This window comes from Poecilia mexicana, unplaced genomic scaffold, assembly GCF_051168715.1.
Source record: "Poecilia mexicana isolate PSO_F unplaced genomic scaffold, ASM5116871v1 scaffold_15, whole genome shotgun sequence".
Lineage (NCBI taxonomy): Eukaryota > Metazoa > Chordata > Actinopteri > Cyprinodontiformes > Poeciliidae > Poecilia > Poecilia mexicana.
The window spans coordinates 28,675,312-28,697,150 of NW_028263384.1; the positions used below are offsets into that span (position 1 = coordinate 28,675,312).

At 39.0% G+C, this 21,839-nt stretch overlaps 1 protein-coding gene across 1 annotated transcript in view; it reads left to right on the top strand.

Annotated features, from left to right (window-relative positions):
- The window catches only part of adgra1b (adhesion G protein-coupled receptor A1b), a 182,799-nt gene that overhangs the window by 64,700 nt on the left and 96,260 nt on the right, over positions 1–21,839 (top strand). Inside the window, exons 11-12 of the mRNA XM_088013200.1 lie at positions 1,429–1,590; positions 1,896–2,129. Coding sequence (XP_087869326.1) covers positions 1,429–1,590; positions 1,896–2,129 — 396 coding nt within the window. The remainder of the gene's footprint in view (positions 1–1,428; positions 1,591–1,895; positions 2,130–21,839) is intronic.

The window sequence follows — 21,839 nt, forward strand, 5'->3', positions numbered from 1 at the left end:
AGAAGAATCTGCATTCATTTTCATTTACAGGGTTAATCAACATAGTTCACTTGAGTGGAGATATTATTAGAAGATTCTTAGTGTCCTTTTATCCCAAGGACAATGCACAAGAGGCCATCCTCATTGAGCCAATAAAAAATAGTCAAATGAAGCAACAATGAAATATATAATGAGTAAATAGCAAACCGCCATCCCAAAGCAGCGATTAAGCGCCTTTGGAGCTGCTAATCTAAATTAAATCTCTCTTTTATGAATGAAGACACCATTGTCTACTTTGCAGTTCTGACTGGGGTTATAAATGTACCTGTTGGAGGGGATTTATTTGATGTTAACTGTGTGTGTGTTTGAATAATTGTGTCTGTACTTACCTATTTCCTTGCAAAAGCACCCACTTTGCCTCCACATTGCCAAAAAAAACTATTTATTTTTATTAGAAATTTATGTGACAACAAAAAGTAATACATCATTGCAAAATGGAACAAAAAGATACAGTGATGTCCATTTGTAGCTCTTCTAAATCTGTTCGTTGTAGAGTGTTGCAATTACAGTTTCAACTCTTTTGGTATGTTTTCACCAACTTTCAACATTTAGTCAATCCCTCAGTATGAGAGATTGCTGGAAAAGTCAACAACCCAATGCAAACAACTTTTAGCTGTTGCCATTCGCTCATCCAGGAGGAGCGAATGCTGCGAATCAGTGGCTTGATCAAATCTGTTGGGTTTCCTTGGATAGAAAACCTTTTAAGCCATTTGAATAATAAAGTGAACATGACTGCATTGTTTAATCAGTCTGAGATGCTTAACTTGGAATATATTTCATTAGATTTAATTGACTTTTTGTTATGTGAGACAACATGTGTTGCAAATTAGCAGTTAATAAATAAACCTATTTGAGTGAAATTGCCACCATCACCATGTTTATTGGTTGGGATGTCACTTTTCGAGTAAAAACGTAGGCCAAAGGTTTAAACTCCAAACTGGGCTTCTTCTGGCTTTTCTTCAACAGATTCTCCCATTCATGCTTTCTGTTCACTGATCTGCTCTGACAAACTACAGTAACTCTTTGAATATGCAACAAAATTAAATTTCCCTTTGGGATCAATAAAGTGAATTTGAAACTTCTGCGGTCTTCACAGCTGAATTTATACTACGACGCACACTTCTGAAATCAGTTGCCCATATTGGATTTTGTTTAAGGGTACTGAATACAAATGGATGCCACACTTTTCAGAGTGTACTTTATAAACATGGAAAACCATTTTGTTCCCCTTTCATAGATAATGTAGTAGAGTTGGCGTCGCTCTGTCACATACAATCCTAAGAAAACACACTGGATTTTGTGTTTGTGATGTTACAACATGGGAAACCCAACGAGCTAGAAATGCTTTTCAATCCTGGTGCGTAAATGTGGCTGCTCGTCTTTGTGCAGTTGGGGGACTACATCTCAGGCATAGCCAGCAACATGATGCTGGTGGAGGAGCACATCCTGTGGATGGCGCAGAATGAGGCCAGAGCGTGCACGCGGATCGTCCAGTGTGTGGAGCGCATTGCCGACTTGGCGCTGACGGAAGACAATCGGGTCATTTCTAAGGTGCGTTACACCTCAGGTCAGAGAGAGGTTAGATTCTCTTTCTAAATATCTCCCTGCTTTGCTTGCTCTTTTGTCTCAGAATAATGAAGTCTAGATGGGGTTTAATCAGAAAAGTAGAGTAATGAAACACAAAGATAAATTGCTTCCTCCCATTGTTTCATCTTGCGTCTCCCTATTCTCTCCTTCTGGCTGTCATTGGGGATAAAAGCATCTGCAAAATGATTAATATAAAATCTCTGCTCCTCTTCTTTCTCTTTCTCCCCCCACTACCCCGCTCTCCTGAACATTTGGGGGATTTTCCATAGGTGTCTGCTAATATAGCTCTGGAGGCTTTTCTGATCAAGCCGTCAAACTTTCTTGGTTTGTCCTGCACGGCGCTCGAGCAGACGCCCACGTCCACCAGCCTGCCCGTCCCGCACAGCCACTCCTACCGCGACAAGGACAAACACGGAGAGCCGGAGGCCGCAGGAGAGTCGTTGCTCAGTTTCAAATGCCACACTGTCAACAACAGCGGCTCGCCAGCCAGTCAACTCAGCAAGGTAAGACGAGCAAATAAGCAGTGTGAAAATGTGTAAAATGTCCCAGTTGCTCCATTGCTTGGTGTAATGTATCAAAGGAATCAGGAAGTGACATGGTTTGTGTGATTTTTGACCACACAGTGGGAGGCTGTTTGACAAGCTGGAGCCTTGTTTTGTGTGCCGTAGATCATCTCGGGGTTGCTCTTGGGTCAGTCCTTTCATACAAGTCAGCAGCTTGGGAGTTTGTGAATGAGAATCAATCTTCAGTGATGGATATGATGGCCTTGTGTTCTTGTCGCTTTATATCAGCGCCACCATGGCCCCAGTTGTGGCTGTCCCAAATGACAAATAGATGCATCTGCAGCAGGCGGGCCAAGCAGTTTTATCCCCGGATCACCTAAAAAATACGACATAAAATTTCATAGAAAAAAAACAATCATTATGTATGTTTTTAAACATATAAGTACGAAAGGATAAAAATAAGTACGTGGATCTTTTTCCACGTTTTACGGCGTTTTAGTTGTGTTTGATTTCCTTCTGCTTTCATCTGACTGTGTGAAATCCCTCTGGTCTTATCAGCGTTTTCAGGGCTGCTTGTAGCTCCAGGCTGTGGAAAACGTCTCTTTACGTAGAAGACTCTGCAAAGATCGCACACTCAGAAATCATAGTTGGGCAGAAAGTAGAAGAATATTATTAAATCAGTAGTTAGCTTTAGACGGTGTTCCTCAAATGTGATGTTATGGTCATGGTTGTTCCTCCTGCCTAAAGCTCACATGCTCTCATCAATGGCATATTTTTAGCTATTAATTATGTTTTAAAGCAGGTCTTTTGGGAGTGCACTAACAATAAAACAACTTGCATAACTTTAAAAACAAAACTTAGGTACAAGATATTTAAGTATATTGTAATTATTTTTTGATGTCTAACAGCTAAAATACATGAATATTATTTGGATAAGTATCAGGTTTTTGTAGCTATCAGTAATTTTCTGAAATGATTCTCCCTCTTATTTATATAATTTGTAAGTCTCCTTTCAGTCCTGACAAGCATTGTTGAAAATATAAGTAGCTAACAGCTAACGTTCAACTTGTTTTATCCATCCAGTATCCAGTCTTTTGTGTGTTTGAGATCATTGCTGCGTCGAAACATCCAAATTTATCTAAATTGCAGCCAACTAGTTGTGATTTGAAGTGAGGTTGATGGTTAGTCCTCTGTCTAGATTACTCCATCCAGTTTTTGCAGTGCACCAGTTCACTGACAGCTAAACAAACCACTCAGCTGATCACCATCAGCTGAGTGGTGTTGTGTTGCTTTACCTCGACTCCTCCAAGTATCGTTCCTGACATTCTGCTAGATCGCTCCCTGCCCCACTTAATCATGAAACTTTTCTCCAGACAGCATTAAAACAATAAATTATAACCTGTCAATTCAACATTAACTTAAAAAATAAAAAAGTATTGTCGCTTTATATTGTTGATTCATATTACCCCATTAAAAATGCCTGATCCTCAGATTTAATGACATCAGTGCTGAGTGGATTGAAACTCCAGACTGACGCTGTTTGTCTGACTCTGTTTGCCATGTCACCGTCTTGCCTTTTTATGGTTCTGGCTGAATGTTTTATTGTGGTGTGATACTGCATAAATATTTTGGATCAATCCTGATATGATGCCTTGTTGAATAACAAATAAAAATTCAAATACATGCACAGAGCATTCCAAGTTTTGCATACTTACTGAAATAAGAAGGATGATGTGAAGCAAATACGTAATTTAGGAAACACAGACACGATATCTTGCTGTCAGCACCTGAATGATTTTGACAGAACTTTGTACAATCTCATCATAAATGATCCACTTAGTAAGCAATCAGACATGCTGCATGCTTGGATCGCTGACTCTCAATTTAAATTTTTTCTTGTTAAAAATGGTAACCTTATTTACAGTGAACTAGTGATTTATCACCATGCAGGAGTGTTACTAGATGAGCTGCATAGTCCATTCTGCAGCCAGTTTTCAAAGGTGTCCGTTTTTAAAAGTCTGCTTTTAAATCTACTCCAGATGTTATTTCATGACCCTAAACGGGCTTTATGTTTAAGTGTTCCATAGTTGCTGAATTAAAACCAGTCTGCATAAAGTTCTCCACGGTGATATAACAGAGTCTATTAATGCTGCATTATGCCTCGTTTGCACTGAGAAGTATGGCACAGAAGGGTGTGATCTGGTATGCTATTGTGTCTGTTTTTATCATTAAAGTGGCATAAGAGGGCAACAACACTGAAAAACGATATATACTCTCCAAAGTGTCATGATCCGTGTTTCTGTTTATTTATTTTTAAGGGTTTTCTGTGATCAGTTTCTGTCCTGGTCTTCCCCGTTGATTGCTTCCCAGGTGTGTCTAGTTACCTGATTACCCTCCCTGTGTATTTAAGTCCACCTGTCGTCTCTGTCTCTTGTCGGGTCCTTGTCAAACGTACGTTGTATGTCATTTGTCTGCTTGCCACCACAGTTGAACTGTAAAGTCCTGTGTTGGTTTAGCTCTCTTTCACTCCTTAGTTTTTCAGTTGCTACCGGTAATTAGCTGTGTGCTAACTCTCTGCCGTGCTGCCTGTTCTGGACTGTTGTTGAGCTTTCCTCATTAAATCCATCATCATCTTTATCACAACCTGGGCCTCTGCGTCTCTCCTCACCACCTCGCAACCACCAAACATGACACAAAGAAAACTGGATTTTTAGAGCTAGATGTAATCCTTTGTGAAATTTCTGATCTTGACGTCTCTTCAAGCTATGCAAATTTTCCATTTGAAGTGTAAAAGCAGTGAGTGCAAACACACGTCAAATTAAATACTTTATTTCAACCGGGACAAATCCCTCCATGCAGTGTTGGCGAATGCAACAAACGCAGCGAGAGACGGGAAACAGAATATTCTAAGTGATGCTGAAAACAAATGATCCGACTGGAAGCAAATGCTTTATGTGAAGCTCTTCTAGATGTGAGGTGTCAGGTTCATAGGAGATCAAATGTAGTTTTAGCAGCTGTTAATGAATGGCAGTGAAAGCCTGTTGAGTTAAAGTTAGCATCATTTTCCTTCACCAGAAAGGTGGCATGGCTATTCAGAGCATTCATTGTTGTGCACATTAAAAACACTGAGTATCACTTATCAGAAACAGATGAAATGCTCCAAAGGAGCAGTCAAAGACACGCGCTCCCATGTGACTCATCAGTCGACTTGTCTACCACTGCTCAGTTTAACAGCCCACAGTGAAGACTCCGGACGCACACAGCTCTGCAGCTTAACGAGGAGGTGCTACAAAAGGTGATGGCATGTCGGAAAAGATCCCAGTTGAGTTCATGGGATGAGCTAATCGGGATGCTAACTTACTAATAACTTAACACTCCCTGTTTTTGTGTAGTGACAGATGGATAGGTTGTGTAACCGTGTTGGTGTGTGTTGCAGATTTCTGCCCAGGTTTCTCTTGAAAATGAGTTTTACCTGGTTAAATTAAAGAATGATAGACAAACTTCACTTTGACTTGACTCCAAGACGTTATATCTCATACCAAACGGTGCCTCCTGCCATGCATGTCATTTTCTTGTTTCTGTAAGCAGCACATTTCGTCTAATGTGCTTGTGGATGAAAAGTGAAAGCATGCAAACAGTCATATTTACCTGCTTTTCTTCTGTGATGTCAGAACGCTGTGCAACCCAGAACGATAATATGAAGAAAACTAAAAGTTAAAAGTCCAGATGTTGTGTTCCACTTTGTTTTGCGCAGCGAATCTGATGCTGATGTCGGCTAAACATCTGGTGACAGTATTGTTTTCCAGTCCAGAGCAGGCATACTCCAACATTTATTGTTGCTTTTGGTGAGAGTGTTGTGTAAGTCAGCAACAATGATAAACCACACAGTTTATATATAATAGTTTTATTCAGAACTGTGCAATAAATCATGTCATAACCATGAAGCAACATCAGTGTGTGGAGCATTGCAGTCGCTAAAGAACGCTTGAACCCAATGTGTGAAAAACATAGTTGTTGTAATATTATTAAATATTGTGATGATAACATTGCTTACGATCAGCGCACCTTACTTTTTCCTCATCACGTACCTCAACACTCTTTGTGAACTTTAGCATATCGCCTTCTAAAAATATTGTCATAATATTGTGAGTAAAAGGCAGCAAAGTAGATCCAACTGTCGCAAAATGTTATTGATATGCAGACTTTGCATGAATAATCCTACTTCATTTTGCTATTCCCCACAGATATTGCTATGACAGTTGCAGTTTAATAGGTTGTGGATATTGACTGGTTCAGACTCCTCTCCTTGTGTTGGTTTGTATTTAGTTCAGCTCTCTGTTCTCTGTATCAATTTATTTCTGTGTCTTTGCTTCCTGCACTCCCCAACTGTCCCTCATCTCCTCATTAACTCACCTGTTTAGCATTCCAGCAATCAAGCTCCCCAGTATGAATATTAGTTGTTTTTTCTCAGTAGGTGTTGCAGCCGTCCTGTGTTCCTCTTGTGATTTATTAGTTTAAATTTTCCCTGCACTCAATAGATTTCTTGTTAGCTTTTGATTTTCCCTGTTTTAAGTAAAAGCTGTTGCCATTACTGACAGAACAAGGGTACGTCATAACGATCCCAGAGACTCTGTGCTGCACAGATGCTCTCCTGTTGGAGCTTTTTTTTTATTCTTCTGTTATATCTTAAAATGTTCCTGTTTTTGTTGTCGTCTCTAAAACTCCCCATTATTTCTCATCTTGGGGTCATAGGAAGCAGCTGTTTGTTTGTTTTTTCATTAGCATAGAATATGTTAGCTTCTCAGATCAGTTGAAAGCAGCATGAAATCAGTTATCTGTAACTCAAAATGCATTTAAATTGTTTTTTTTCGAATAAAAACAAATATTTTCTAATAGTAAAAGGGTAACTATATTCTGAAGGGAAGCTTTTAAAAAAAGCCCAGCTATGCATCAACTCTTCTGTCACAAACTATTTCCTCTCTTTGTGTGTAACTGATTGCCTGGATGAGTGATCTGTCTCCAATCTGGCAAACACTTACCTCTTTTTAAAATCCTTTTTATGTCCAATTGCACTTAGACTTGCAGCATATGGCCCTGCTGATTGACACCTTTCCAAAAAGTGCCAACATTATGCATTACACCTCTCAGACATTAATGCTTGTGGCTTTATGTAATGTGTGTGTGTGTGTGTGTGTGTGCGTGTGTGTGTGTGTGTATATATATATATATATATATATATATATATATATATATATATATATAGACACGTTTTTTTTTTTTTCATTTCTTTAAACAATTCCTTTAATATTTGAAATAAATTAACTGCATTTTTGTTTTTATCCCGGTCGCTGATGTCAGCAGTTATAGTCTACATTTCTGAAAAAGTTACATGGATGGCCATGCATGTTATATTTCCAGATTCTAAAATGTTTTAACATTTTCTTGATCTGTGAAAACCAAGTATTTCCAACATTTTGAAATGACTTTATTATTAATCCTAGTAATATTGATTTTGCACTGCACTTTGTTGTGATGAAGCTAAGAACAGCATCTGGCTCCAAACCAGTTTTTTCAATTTTTGTTCGACAGTAATTTGACTGGTTTGGCTGAACCTAAATAACAGGTCTTTAAGAGGATTAAACTTTCATGGAAAGAGGATGGATGTGTGTTTTTCTAAATAAACATAACTCCCACTGCAGTAAAGACTAAGTGATAAAGAAAAAGCTAAGGCAAAGCTCACATAAGCACAAGGATTTGCCTGCACAGAGGTTTCAATTGAAAACTGCTATGCACACTCATTGTTGTCTTGGTAGCAAAGTGTATTAGAGGAGATTTGGCTGCAACTTCCTCCCAAACAATCACATCTGCTTCTTCATTCTCTCCCACTTTCTCAGGGTGCATGTGAGTGACTGAAAGCTGCTCTACGATGTTGATTTAGAGACTCAAACTGATGAACTGCAATCAACTTGCTACCTCTCACCTAATCCCTAATGATATGGGGAACAATGACGTGAAAGGCCTGCTCTAAAGCAAGTGTTGGGAAGGTCTGAAAGTTGTTTCTGCCAAAATATTACAATACCTCACCAGCTGGAAGTGTAACGACAGTAAGACTTTTAAATTAGAAAATCTCTTAGTTATTTGTCACGTCTAAAGAAAGAAATATGCAAATAGATCCACACGAGGCAGAGGGCATTTGTCATTTTCAACATTGTGATTATTGCAGACTTGACTGCCTTGCACAATAATTATACACGTTCAATCTTTGCACAGTTTCTCATTATAAATGGATATTTCAACGTGTTTGAATTTCATGTGATAGAGCAACACAAAGCAGTCCGTTAGGTGGGCCACTGTAGGCCCTTCATGGTGAGCGTTTGGGTCAGGAGCAGCAGAGCGGCCTGTGGCAGCTTTTAACTGTGAGTCTTAAAAGTCATTTCAAAAAGTTTTCAAGATCTTCTCAGTGGTTTTCCTGGAACATAAGATCTAAATTCGCCCCTCAGTTGGTAACTGATGACGTTCTGCACAGATTCACAACTAATCATCCTTAAATTACACAACCATACGGCATCCTGTCTTATTTCCTGAGCCAATGGGCATAAGCCTTGAACTGAACTGTAGCGTGAAGATTTCATAAAGGGGACACAGTTTGAGACAATATTTCCCATTTCAGATGTTCCTCTTCTGGGTCATTGACAGGTGATGTGTGGTTGGAGCTTCCCGTCTCTCACTGACCTCCAGAGGTCCACAGCTCTCTGCATGCTGCTCAATGCTTTGCTGAAGTATTCATACACCGTTTGTCATAATAAAACCACATTTGTCAATATATTTTACTGGACTCATTTGTGATAATGAAATATGCTTTTGCACGCAACAATCTGAAAAGTATAGAAGCCATTCATATTTAGCCCTTCAGCCACTACGTTGTAGCACCAGCTTTTTCTGCATGTACTTTAAAGGATGTCGATTAACTGAAGTTCGCTCAGTTTTTAAGTATTGCTACTGATTCTCAATTAGATTTTATTTCAGTTTAAGAGATGAATATCTTTAGCTCTAAACCCATTCTACTACTTTTGTACTTTTTCAGTCTTCAGTGTTGCCGTGCTCTCTCTGTTTTCAGATGATTATCTAAACAGCGACAGTGAGACGTGCAGGCATGGAGTATTGTTTTATTCCTCAACTCTAATTTAAGCGTCTCCGCAGCTTTTTCACTGACCTGTCCGCTGTGTTTTCACGATGCTGTTCACTGATGTTCTCTGAAAAACCTCTGAGGCCTTGCTGGAATTATACTGATGTGAAATTACACACAAGAAGACTCTGACTTCTAAAGAAAATAGATTGTCCGGGATTTTATTTCACAAATGCATGCCACAGTTTGCGGATTTTTGTTAAAGAAGTTTGAAAATATAACATTTTACTTCCACTTCCCAACTACAAAGTATTTTGAGTCGCTCTATCAAATACAATCTTTTTAAAACACACTGAAGGTACTGTGCATTAGCCTCCTTTAAGGCTGGATTTTCTTTCTACTTTAACTTTGAAAACTAAAGAACGACAGCTTAGGGGGTAGAAAATCATACATTTTATGAGATGCAAACTGTGTAGCTGTGGCTTTTCTGCTGGATAAAGTGGGAAGTTGTTCCCAGGCCACGTTCCACTCATGGCTACAATAAGGCTCATAGCCTACATGTATCAACACCAACGCATAGATTATTTTGTCTGGAGCTTCTACTCAATTACTTTACATACAGATATCCATAAACATCTGATCAACGACATAAGCATCTCCTTCTCCATTTTTTAAATGTCGGGGAATGAGTTTATTCTGACCATATCATCCACCAAAATGTGCTGTGGAAGCAAATATCTCTTCATTATAACCTCATGGTCTCAGCAGTGAGTCATTATTCAGCCATGAGGAGGAAATATTTACATTTCTGCATCTGAGACCCACAGAAGCAGCATCGCTGTCACCATCCTGTCATAAACACTAAACAGTCTTAAGGATGTTGCCAAGAAGAAATTGATCCCTGAATCATCTGCATTAAAAGCACGTTTAATATCCTTCCAAGCTGAACCATCACCATCATCACTGATTTGCACAAGAGAAACAGAGCAACAATAAAACCCAACTGTCTACTGCACAGGAAAATATTGACATCACACATCATTCAAAAGAAATATAGAGAAATCACGAGCTCTTGGCTTAGAAATGATCAATTTGATGCAGTTCATTTATGTAGCGTCAATTCACAACACGTCATCTCAAGGCACTTTACAAAAAACAAACTGCTTTAGACTTAAACTTAAAGTGAAGCACATGCATTCCAATTGATCCAGACATCACAGCCGATATCAGTTTATTTTATTTACAAAAGACAAAAAGCCCTGCAGACTGCCTCAAGTCATTGACTTGCAGCATCACTTCTCCTGAACGAGCACATAGCCAACGATGCAGTAGACAATCACTTGTGTTGTCATTAACTTTGTGACAATCTCGTACTGAGCATGCATGTAGCAACAGTGGTGAGGGAGAAACCTTCAACAGAACCAGAACCGGAATCAGCTGGGTGTGAACAGCCATCTGCTACCACTGACTACAGAGCATACACACACACACACACGCACACGCACACGCACACACACACACACACACACACGCATACACACACACACACAGAAAAACAAAGAAGCAGAAGTACTGATCAAACTTTGGACTTGATCATAACATACTGTAAAACATAGACATCTAATTCCTTTGAAATAATTTTCTCTACTTTATAAATGTACTCAAATGTAATTTTTTTCAGTGTGCCATTATGCACCTGCAATAGAATAATTTATTTTATGTATGCAGCTTAAACGGAGAGACTATGTTCTAAGACAGAGGTGACCTGCTTCATTTGAAGGCAAATACATCAATCAATAAAAAATGCAATATGTAAAACATAACCCACAGCCATACAAGAAAACCAAATAGAAGAGAAACTGAAGGTGACGTAATCATTCCTTTCTGATTGGAGTTTGTTAGGGATGTATTATGGATCGGTTTCCAGTAAGCAGCACTTAAAGTGCTTAACTCCAGGATGAATGTTGCAGGGGCTCCTCATTAGCTTGTTGACCTGTGACTCAGAATGCAGGGGCCACACATTAGAAAAAATCTCCCTTACATGTTTGACATACAAACAATTTGAGGTTAATTGGATGGACGCTCAGCTACGATTAACTGACAAAGTCAAATGGCTCCTGGCATTAACAGTAGATCAAAAAACAGGCTTGTAATTGCTCTTGCTTTTTCTTTTGATGAAGCGGGGATTGAGCTTGTGTGTGAGTTTGGGAGCATTTATGCATACTTGTGTTGTTGAACTTACTTATGCATGCAAGCTGATATCATTTCACATCACGGATTTGATGAAATGCAAAGTTTGAATCTTAAGTACGAACTGTTTATGTATGCGTGTTTGACCGCACATCCATGCATTACTCTTCAGTGTGAAGGTAAATTTTTCTCCCTCCCAGAGGAATCACATCTTTCTTTCTCTTTGCAGCTCGGTGATACAAACAGGCCTGTGATGCAGCAGTGAGAGGCCTTGAATGCTAAACACATCATAAGAGAGGAAAGCACAGGGGAAAAGGGGAGGGGAAGCAGGAGGAGGGTAGACAAAAAAGAGAAGTGGGAATGCAGGATAGTGAAAGAGAATGGATACAGTACAGCCCAAAATGACAAATGAGAGACTAGAAACGGGGCTTCTACTGGAGCAAGAAGCGAAGCTGTGAGATTCAGTGGGAATAAGAGTAACATTAGGAACAAGAGGAGAGAGAAATTGCCTAATCAATAACTGGAGATCAACAGACCCTTGGGGCTACTGTCTATTTCCATTGACTCAGAGAAAAAGATTTATTTCCATTTTATGAAAAGACAAGGAAGTTGACCTCCTACCTCATGTATTCTGTTTTCAACATGAATCCATCTCACTGCAATTATCTAAACTTTTTTTTTGCATTTTCCTAAATCAAAGGCTAGAGTTTCCTTTTTTTTAAGTTACTTCTTCCCAAAGTGGCTTTAATACATTATCAAACATCACATTGAAGGATACAGGAAGCTCCTCTGTGGGCTGTGTTGTCCGTTGCAGAGTTTAACTGCTGCATAACAATGATTTCCATCTCACTCTGCACCACAGGGCACAGATGAATGGATCCATTTGCTCATTTCTGATTCATCTTTATTCATCTAATTTTTTTCAGCACTTTGCTTAACACCATTTCATCAGACGAGGATGTTCATATAATTCACAGATGTATCTCAACAAACACGGCCACTGCATAAAATTTTATAAAATATAGGAGTTCCAGTTTTGAATTCATGAAGTCATGAAGTTTTTGATGCTATTCTGTGACGCTACCTGCATACAGTCAATTCGGAGACATTCTGAAAACGACAGTCATGATGACAACGGGACAGAAATGAACTGAACTCTGGTGAACAATAATTATCATTTTCATTTGTTTCAAGTCTGATGAACCAGAAACCAACTAAGACATGCATTACACCTGCCCTTCGGGACTTTTTCTTTTGTAATCAGAAGAAAAGTAGATATTGAAAATATAAAAGTAAATACCTTCCATTACTCCATTCATTGCCGTTTCTTCATCCAGAATCGGGTTGGTAACCAGTTCATCTTTTGGGGATCTGAAGGTATTCCCATCCCATAATGGATGTACGGTTCTAGGAATCCTCGATCACATTCCCAAATCACAGCTGACCCTGTAGAGGACTCTGCTTCCAGTTCCTCCCCAATGATGGAGCTCCTTCGCTTCATAAGGCTCAGCCAACCCACACGACCAGAAGGTTCATAACAGCTGCTTCGACCAAGGGTCTCCCTCTTTTAGTTGTTGACCAAATTGTCTGACCTCATATGATGGTCAGCATCCGCACTGCAAAAACACAACAAACTTTCAGTTTTCTGAAAGTTTGTTCAGGAATAGTGGAGCATAAAAACTGAGTGCTGCTTTTTCTGATTCATTATTATTCATGATTACCAAGGTTTCTTATAGTGAGTCCTCCTGAATTGACTGCTCCGCATCCGGTTGTCTGTAATGTACCTTTAAACTTTGACTTTTGACCTCTGCACACTCTGCTTGTTTGCACTGTTTCGCTGCCAGTTTTTCTGTGGACTAAATAAACTCTTACTTGTTCCTGACAAGTTACAGAATCCATTCCAGCTGCAGGCAGCTGCCATGTAAACAAAACAATAAAACTGCAGTTTGTAATGCCAGCGTGAAACGCATAGCATGCAGAGAACAGTGAGAACAAACATAGTTAAAGTATTTTTTTCTTGAAGTACCCGAAATGGGGTCTCCGACATGCTAACTCTCTTTCAGTTAAGCTACTTATTATAGCTTGGTGCAAAATTTCCCCTCTTGCAGGAGGACTAGAACCATCTGTCAGCTTTCAATGTTCTCTGAAGCAACCTTGAGATTTATTTTACCAGACGTGGCATTTTTAACAAAAACGGCACGTCTTCAGCCAACAGCACCAATATGGTTCAAATCCCAGAGTAACTCAAAGCAAACAGGCAACAGCACATTCCCTCTCCAAATAACAAATGAAGTCCAGCCAGGAACAGAAAGTTGATGGTCTTGGCAACAGCCAGATATTTGTTTTGCCTTTCTAGAAATTTTCGGCAAGACGTATGCAGGAATAGTGTTCTGTATAATAAATGCTTTTCCTTCTTCATATAGTAAATCTTCTAATTCTAACAGTTTAAATGGCTGTGTCAACTTGGTGACAGTTGATGATATTTTATCTCTGAGGCCAATTATCTGAGCCTCCACATTGACATGACATTAGGTCATTAGACCAGGCAGGAGCTGAGCTTCCTTCCCTATTATAGTCAGATGGCATTTATCATCGTTGCCTTCTCATTTGCACTTAGTTGACCCTTCCCTCCAGTAATAAAGAGGTAGGTTGGTTTGCTTACATTGATTTACTCTGCATTTTATTTATTATTATATTTGTTTTTTGGGGTTTGTGGAGATTGTAATGCATTATTGCTATGCATGCATAGTTTAGATCAGAGTTGTCTAGAAATGTCATGTTAACCTGGTAAATACGTATGAAGACCAGTTTTAATTTGTTTGGGACCTTTGACCTTTTGGAATGTCCAATTATGTTTTAGTTTCAACCATCTGACCCAAACAGTCATCCTTATGAAATGTACAAAGCAGACTAAGAATCTTAGCTGACCTACCTGGTCACGATTTTAAGGACAAGTTTGGTTTTCACTTCAGTTTTGAGTTCTGACATTTTTAATGTTTTGGCACACGTTTATTTATCTGTCTTTTGTGTAGTCCTTATTTCATTCATCCCTCATTCAGTTATGTTCTTCTGTGTTTGGTTGCAGTCTTTACAGACTGTGTCAAAGCCATTCTCCCTCGGTGCCTCAGTTCATGCTCCCCCACAGCTCAGTGCGCCTCGTTCACTAAAATAAACTCACCTGAGCATTGCTCTCCCGGTTTATGTGCTCAGTCTTTTATTCAGTCACTGCTGGATTTTCCTGTTGGTTTCTTTTCCTGTGTGTTCAGTCCCAGTTGTGTCTCAAGTTTTGATTCCTGATTTTATTTAAAGTTTATTTAAAAAATGATTCTGCCTGCCTCATGCATTTGTTTGGATATTTGACAAAATTATATTGACTATTTTTGGACTATAGACAACCAGTTTAAATTCCAGTCAGAAAACTGGTCAAATATCCAACCAGAATTACAACAGAAGCTTGTTGACCATTTCAAAAGTTGTCAAAGAGCATCATTTAAGCAAATCCCAGACATTTAGAGTTTCTATTTTAATATTTATTGAATATTATTACTGAATCCCTGTTTTTGAAATTATACAACTATTAACAAAAAATGCTTTTCAAGCATATCATTAAACAAATATATAAAAAATAATGAGCACAATGAGTGTATGTAAACTTTTGACTAAAAATCCAACAGCATAAGCATTTTTCATATTTTTCCTCACCTGTTCTCCTCATGCTCTGCTCAGCTGTTTGAAATGTGTCCTGAAGCTGGAAATGCTCAGCCAGATTACTGAGTTCAGCTCCGACGCTCAAAGTATTCCAAGCCTGTCCTGCTTTATCTGCCGCCTTTTGCTTTTGGTGTGAAAATCAAAGTTGAACTGACTCTGTTCTGTCCTCCTTTCTCTCCCCCCATTTCATCTCCGAAAGCAGGCGCCAGCTGAAAGTAGGGTGAAGCACCAGGGCGTCCTTTGCAGTTCAACTCGTTTGGTCCCTTCATTGGCTTCTCTTCCACACCATTGTGTTTTACTCATGCTGTTCCAAGCTACTTTTGCTCTCGTTCTTGTAACTTGGCTCCCATGTCAGAAGGAGGGTTGTGAATTACCCTGAGGGAACATCTTGCCCAAGGTCGCCATGAAAGCACAGCACGGGATACGTACAGAAAAAAAGAGAAAAACAAATGGATCTTGTTGACTTGATTGGATATGCTGCTTAGTAATGGATAAAGCAAAACATCAAACTCGCATTGAACAGCTGTTGATGTAACAGCCTGTCAATTCTGCAAATCTTGATGCAAAGCAAATTTTTTTGATGGGGATTTTTTTTTTCTTGACTATAAACTTTGCATCTGTTCATTGTCAGCTCCTAAGTTTAACCTGAATGTTTTCACATGTGCCCCGTCTGTAGGCTGCACAGTGACTTCAGACAGGTTCATTTCTACATAATATTAGAAGTTAATTGATTTTAGTAATTTAAGAAAAAGAAATCTCGCAATGTATGACATTTCCATGTTTTTTGTTAATTTTGAGAATCAAATGACCTGATATCCCAGGCTGACATTGTACATGAGTCAGTTCTCAATAGTCTCACTTAATTACATAAAGGTCAAATAATAACAAACAAAAAATGAACTGTCAACCTATCCAGGACTCTTGTAGGCATCAGATGCAGCGTCCCTGCAGTGTAAACAACTTTAAAATACAATTTTTGATAAATAAATGTTCTGTTCTGGCAGTCAGTGACGTACTCCACAAATCAGAGAAGGCACAAAAAGTCATTACTTCCTGTTGAGAGATTCCTAGGTTGCAGTGTATTTAGGGAAAGTTGAGTTGAAGGAAAAAATGTAGGAAAAAGTTTGAAATGTTTTCTGAAGCACAGTCAAGTCAGGAGTTTAGGTACAGTTAAAGTGTGGACTGGAGCTGGAATCAGTTTTTCGATAGGCGGCACAGATTTTATGAAACACTGAGTTTTGCGTTTTTATGGGCTGAAAGCCATAGAGCTTTAATTATCAGTTTGTACTTAAAAAAATGTCTCACATTTTCAATGTGAATGACTGACATTATTAACTTCCCATTGTATTTTATTGAGATTCTGCTATTTATTCCTTGCGCTTTTTGTTAAAATGCTCCATCTGCTCTGTCTGTGTAAAACTGCCTTTCTCTGCAGCTTCTTCCTCTTCACGTTTTTGGGAAGCAGTTTATTGTAACGTCCATGAAAAAGATGGAAATGGCAGAGGGGAGCTGGGCTATTTCCTAATTATTCTGTAGTGCTTGCAAGTTGCACCATCTGTCGAGCTTCTGCCACTCCTTCAATTAAGATTCTTAGATCGGCCAGATTTGAGTTTTACTGCTCAGCTAGTGTTTGCTCATATGAAATCTGCTGCAAAAGCACCGGCGTTCACAAGTTATAATTACAGTGACAGTGTTCTGCACTCAGCAGTGGGATATCGCTCGCGCACTCTGTATATTTCTCTCTAATTATTGTTATTGCTTGTGTGGAAATAGTGGTTCTCACCCCCTGCCGTAGCCACTGCTGCAACGTTCAGGGCTGTAAGTTTGGCATAGCAGTTACAAGTCCTCCCACAGAGTGTCCATAATTTTGCATTTACTCAAACAATATAAGCTGCTTATTTTTAATGCTCTGCACACTGACGCAGCGACTCGCACAGATTCGAAGTGTTCCATGTATTTGGGATTCTATTTGCGAAATCTATCAGTAGGTTGGTTTGGTTGCTGTAAAAGCTTTCCATCATGCTGTGATGCAGAATAATCGGAGCCAGCTATCTGGTTGGTGTCCTACATGTTCTGGTGCTGCTGAAGAGTAGCATGCTGGAAGAAGTAAAACTAATTTTATCATAAAAATAGAAACTGAAGTATTTTCTGAAACATGTATCGGGCTTCCACAGGGACCAGATTGGGTGTGTAAAGGTGACAACAGTCATGTTGTACAGACTGACAGAGGCGACTTGATGGTATGAATTAGGTTTAAAGGCTCCAGCTTCTGTTTCATTGAACATCGTGTTATGATTTCCTCTCAATCATTAACTTTTTAGCTTTTGTTTACAACTTAATGAAATCAGTTTGGACAAAGTGAAACTGCTGTAAAAAGAGTAAAAACAATGTGTTTACTTTAGAGTATTTTAGCTCCAAAGTGTTGTGGGAGTGTTGATAGAAGGCTCTCTTTCACTTTTATCTTTTCTGGGTGAATCTTTAGTGGGAGGGTAAAAAAAACCAAAATCCACCTACTTTTAATTAACACCAGGTGTTTATTTATTGTCTCATTGGGATTTATTTTCTCTTTTGCACTTGTGTAACCACAAGGATCACTTCGAAAGACAGAGTAAACCTCGTCTTTTGGAGAATGTCACTGAGTACAACGGTAAACTGCTCAAAAGGTTAAACTGACGATCGTTATATCTTACTGTGGAGTTAGTTTGGATGCGTTCATATATTTTGGTCTCTGTAGAGAAAAGATGTCAGATTTCAGTACCTCCCTCCAGTGGTCTGCATCTTAATCATTGTTGTTCACACGTTTCTAAAAGGAGGAAGGAAGTTCTGTGCTGCTTGATTACAGATGCACTCAACAACTGAAAATGTGATTTTATTTTCCTCAGCTCTATTGACCTATAATCTACCGTATGACACGCCTCACTGAGCCGTTTCAGTTTTTAATGTGAAACATTTGTAAGATTTTCCTGGAGACTCTGTCGTTGTGAATGATGGCATGATTCAAACTGATTGCACCCTCTCTTTATATTTAATAAGAAGGATATTGATATTGATCCAACAACAGTTGCTTGTTAAAAATGGCTGTTTAGAGGAGTGTGCTCATATGAAGTCCTGCTAAGAATAAAGTTGGAGGAGAAGAAAAATGATTTGCTTTGATTCCCTGCCTGGTGTGATGACAGCTCACTCAAATGAACTAATGAGCTTCTCCGCTGCCGGTGGGAGTGTATGAGCTTCTCTGAGTCTAATTATGATCCTAAAGCATTCATTAGGAGCAACTGTTTTACTTCAAGGCGAGAAAAGCAAACTGGAAGTTTAAATTGTGAGGATTGATGGTTTGCAGGTTAATAGTCTTGTCTTGCTCACTGTTGACTGCTTTGACAAAAAAAAATTCTTTTAAAGAGTTAGTATGTAAAATCAACTCGCTTCATATTTACGTCATGTTGAAGCTTTGTTGGTATCCATCCAGCTGTGCAAAACGTCTCGGTGGACTTGGCTCCACGTTTGAGCTGCAGCTCATCCTCAGAGCTGCAGCTTCAAAGCTACCAAGCTCTCACCTCACAGAGCAACCTTTCCCCACTCGGCTCCTTCAGACTAGCCAGCAGCAATTGGCAAACACCTGGTGGAGCTGCACATCTGCTGAGCTCATTATACCAACTGTTTTGGTAAAAATGTTGTTGGTTAATAGGGTTTATAGAGGAGCGTTGTTGTGATGACATGCTGAAGGCGCAGTGTCAGAAAGGGCAATTTCAAGGCAATAAATTACAAAGTAATATTTATTTAAGCCATATTTGAAATGTATAGCGGATAATACCGCCCCTTTAATAGTATTAAAGGAGCAGCTGTTAGTAGTGGCAACTGTCAAGTTAGCAGTCTTCAATTTTTCATTAGCATAAATCCTCAAATAAATATTTGAAATATGTAGGGGGATCAACTTCTACACTAATATGTGTGTAATTACCTATAAAAATACATTTTATTTAAAGAATTGGACACCTGAAGTTCTTAGGTTTGGAAACACATTCTGATTTACTGGGATGCATCTCTTGGTGTGAATCGACATTAAGAACCAGAAAACGGATCCCTGCCTCGTTTTCTTTGCAGTGAACTCTGCAGCCCTGCAGCTTTATAAATCAACCAGAGGGCAAAGCTGCATCAAGCAAACAGAACATATAACAACACTGTCAGAAGACCTACAGAGGAATCTGTGTGCATTCATAGTCGCCTCCTGAATTTATTTCTGTTTATTTGACCTTCTGTCTTGTTTTTTGTTTGTTTGTTTTTTTGTTGTTGTTTTTTAAGTTTTCTTTTCCCAAAAAGTCCTTCACAAATATCCAGGTATCATTTTGGAGCCACAGGGAATGCTTTTTATTTATTTATTTTTTTTTGCAGATTTGCTCCACTGCAGTAATAATAGGTGTTTTATTGCTTTAGTTTTATTGGTTATTTTAGTGGGGCTATGGTATATTTTCAGTGGAGCAACATTATTGTAATCCAGTCAGAATAAGTAAAGAGATGTGTAAAGTAGAGTTATAAGTCTAGTGAAATGCTGGTTATATCCCTTTATTACAGAGCAAAGGGGTCAACTGCTACAGTCGTTCTGCTGCTTGTATTTAATCTGCGGTTTATTGTCCATGTCCCTAATTGAGTCACCTTGTTTTTCTTGCTCCAAATTAGACAATGCATATTCTCAAACTGAGTCCAGTAATACCTGCATTAAAAAGACTGAAGTGTTTACTCTGTTACGTCTAACACTGACCTGCTGGAGTATCTGAAGCAAGACCGGATTGCATTAATTACAATAAAAAAAGTGATATTTTTCTGCACTGGCCTGGAATTTTAATGCCTCATCAGGCAACAGTTTGTTGATTTCGGCAGGAGCGAGGAGAGGGCAGGGAGGACCGGAGGGGAGGCTGCTGGTTCCTTTTCTTCTGACACTGTGCCAGGACTCAAGTTGACCTAAACCAAATAAATGTGCAAGTCTAACCTTTTTAGAGCCAAAGTTTATCTCATTTCTTCCTAATAGTAAGAAATGAGTAATACACACAATGATATACTCAAAATGCATTGCAGAGAAAGGAAGAGTAGGAAGAGAGCACTCGTACTCTGACCTTTTGGGTTTTGCCCAGTGGAAGTGACATGGTCATTAACAGGTTCAGAAGTTATTTAAATCTAACCTAAAAGGAACAAAAGTACACAACAGCATTCCTGTTTTTCTTTTCTGCACACACACTGCAGACCACCTGGTTACACCCCTCCCACTTCAGCATATGTCACAGTTTGTAGTCATTTGACAAACTTTGAAGGCATTTTGTTAAAAATCGTACAAATGTACGTAATAAATCCTGACCAGGTCTGATTAAAGCTCCTCATGTCACCTGCAGATAAAAAAAATGGTTAGTGGAAACTAAAGATCAGTACTGCTGTCCATAAGATGAGGCAACAAACTTCTGACCAAGCAAACAAGTATGGAGATAAATAATATGTAATAGTATATGATACTGGATTTGTAATCTGCTTTAGCCTTTTTGTGTGTATCTTAGGATAGTTGTATCCAAGAGTATCTTTAATCCATGAAAGTGACAGTTTTTTTCCTAATTGTACTTTTAAATCTAACATTCTAACTAAATCAGTTTCTCAGAGCATCACAAGGCCTGACAGCTCACCTTCTGGGATGGTCACCCCTGAAGATGGTTTGCTGTCAGCTGTTTAGGAAATGTGAATGGTCTTTCTCACTTGTAAAATAATAGACTTCAAATAGTGTGAAAACCCGTTCCATGTTGATGGGCTGCAACAATTGCTCCTACATGGTGAAAGCTGATGTCTTTCCAACTTGGCATTGTGTTGATTTGATACACGCCATAATGTTCCAGATCAGCAAACAGGGGAAATAAAGGAAACGTCAGTTTTTAACGCTGGATGATGAAAACTCATCCAGTGTGAATAGCAGCACCTGGGTTGCCTCTTAAATAAATTAGAGGCAGAAAGGGTATTGTTAGTTTTTAACACATGACTTTTATTCCAACTATGAAAGTTAGCATATTGTTGGCAGTTTACTGGCGATACTAATCACATGACTAGTTAAGTCATGTCTGATTAAAGCATTGAGCCACGTTCTGCTTGATGGCATAAGTAAATTTGTATTATTCCAGTACATTATTATTCTATTATTTATGTTCATTGGGAGAAATTACATAATTACTGAGTGCAAAATATCTGCTAACAATCCAAGTCACATTTAATGTCAAGCTACAGGCTACCCTGATTGCCTCATTTCTCACTGCTAATTAAAAGCAGAATCTTAGCCCAGTAATTACAGATTACAGAGAAAGTGTTGGAATTTGTCCAGAAGACAAAGAAGCAGAACCATTTCACCCACAAAGCCGAAGTCAAAAACCGGTTCTTGCTTCCGAGTGAACAGCGTAAGAGTTCAGGTAATCTTCCCAGCATCTGTCTGGCTGTTCTGCCTCAAATAACAGGAGTTGTCTAATTATCCCTCCTGCTCTGAATTTGTTCTTTCTCCTCCTCCATCTCTCTTGTGCACAGCGAAGTCTCCAACCTTTTCCCCTGCTGCGTAATCCAGTGCAGTGCTACTCTGTGCTCTTCTGAGGAGCGTAAGCAACTCCGGGCCCCACTAATCCATGTTGGCGCTCTCAACCCTCTCTCTGCACAGATTTTAAGATGAAGGATCA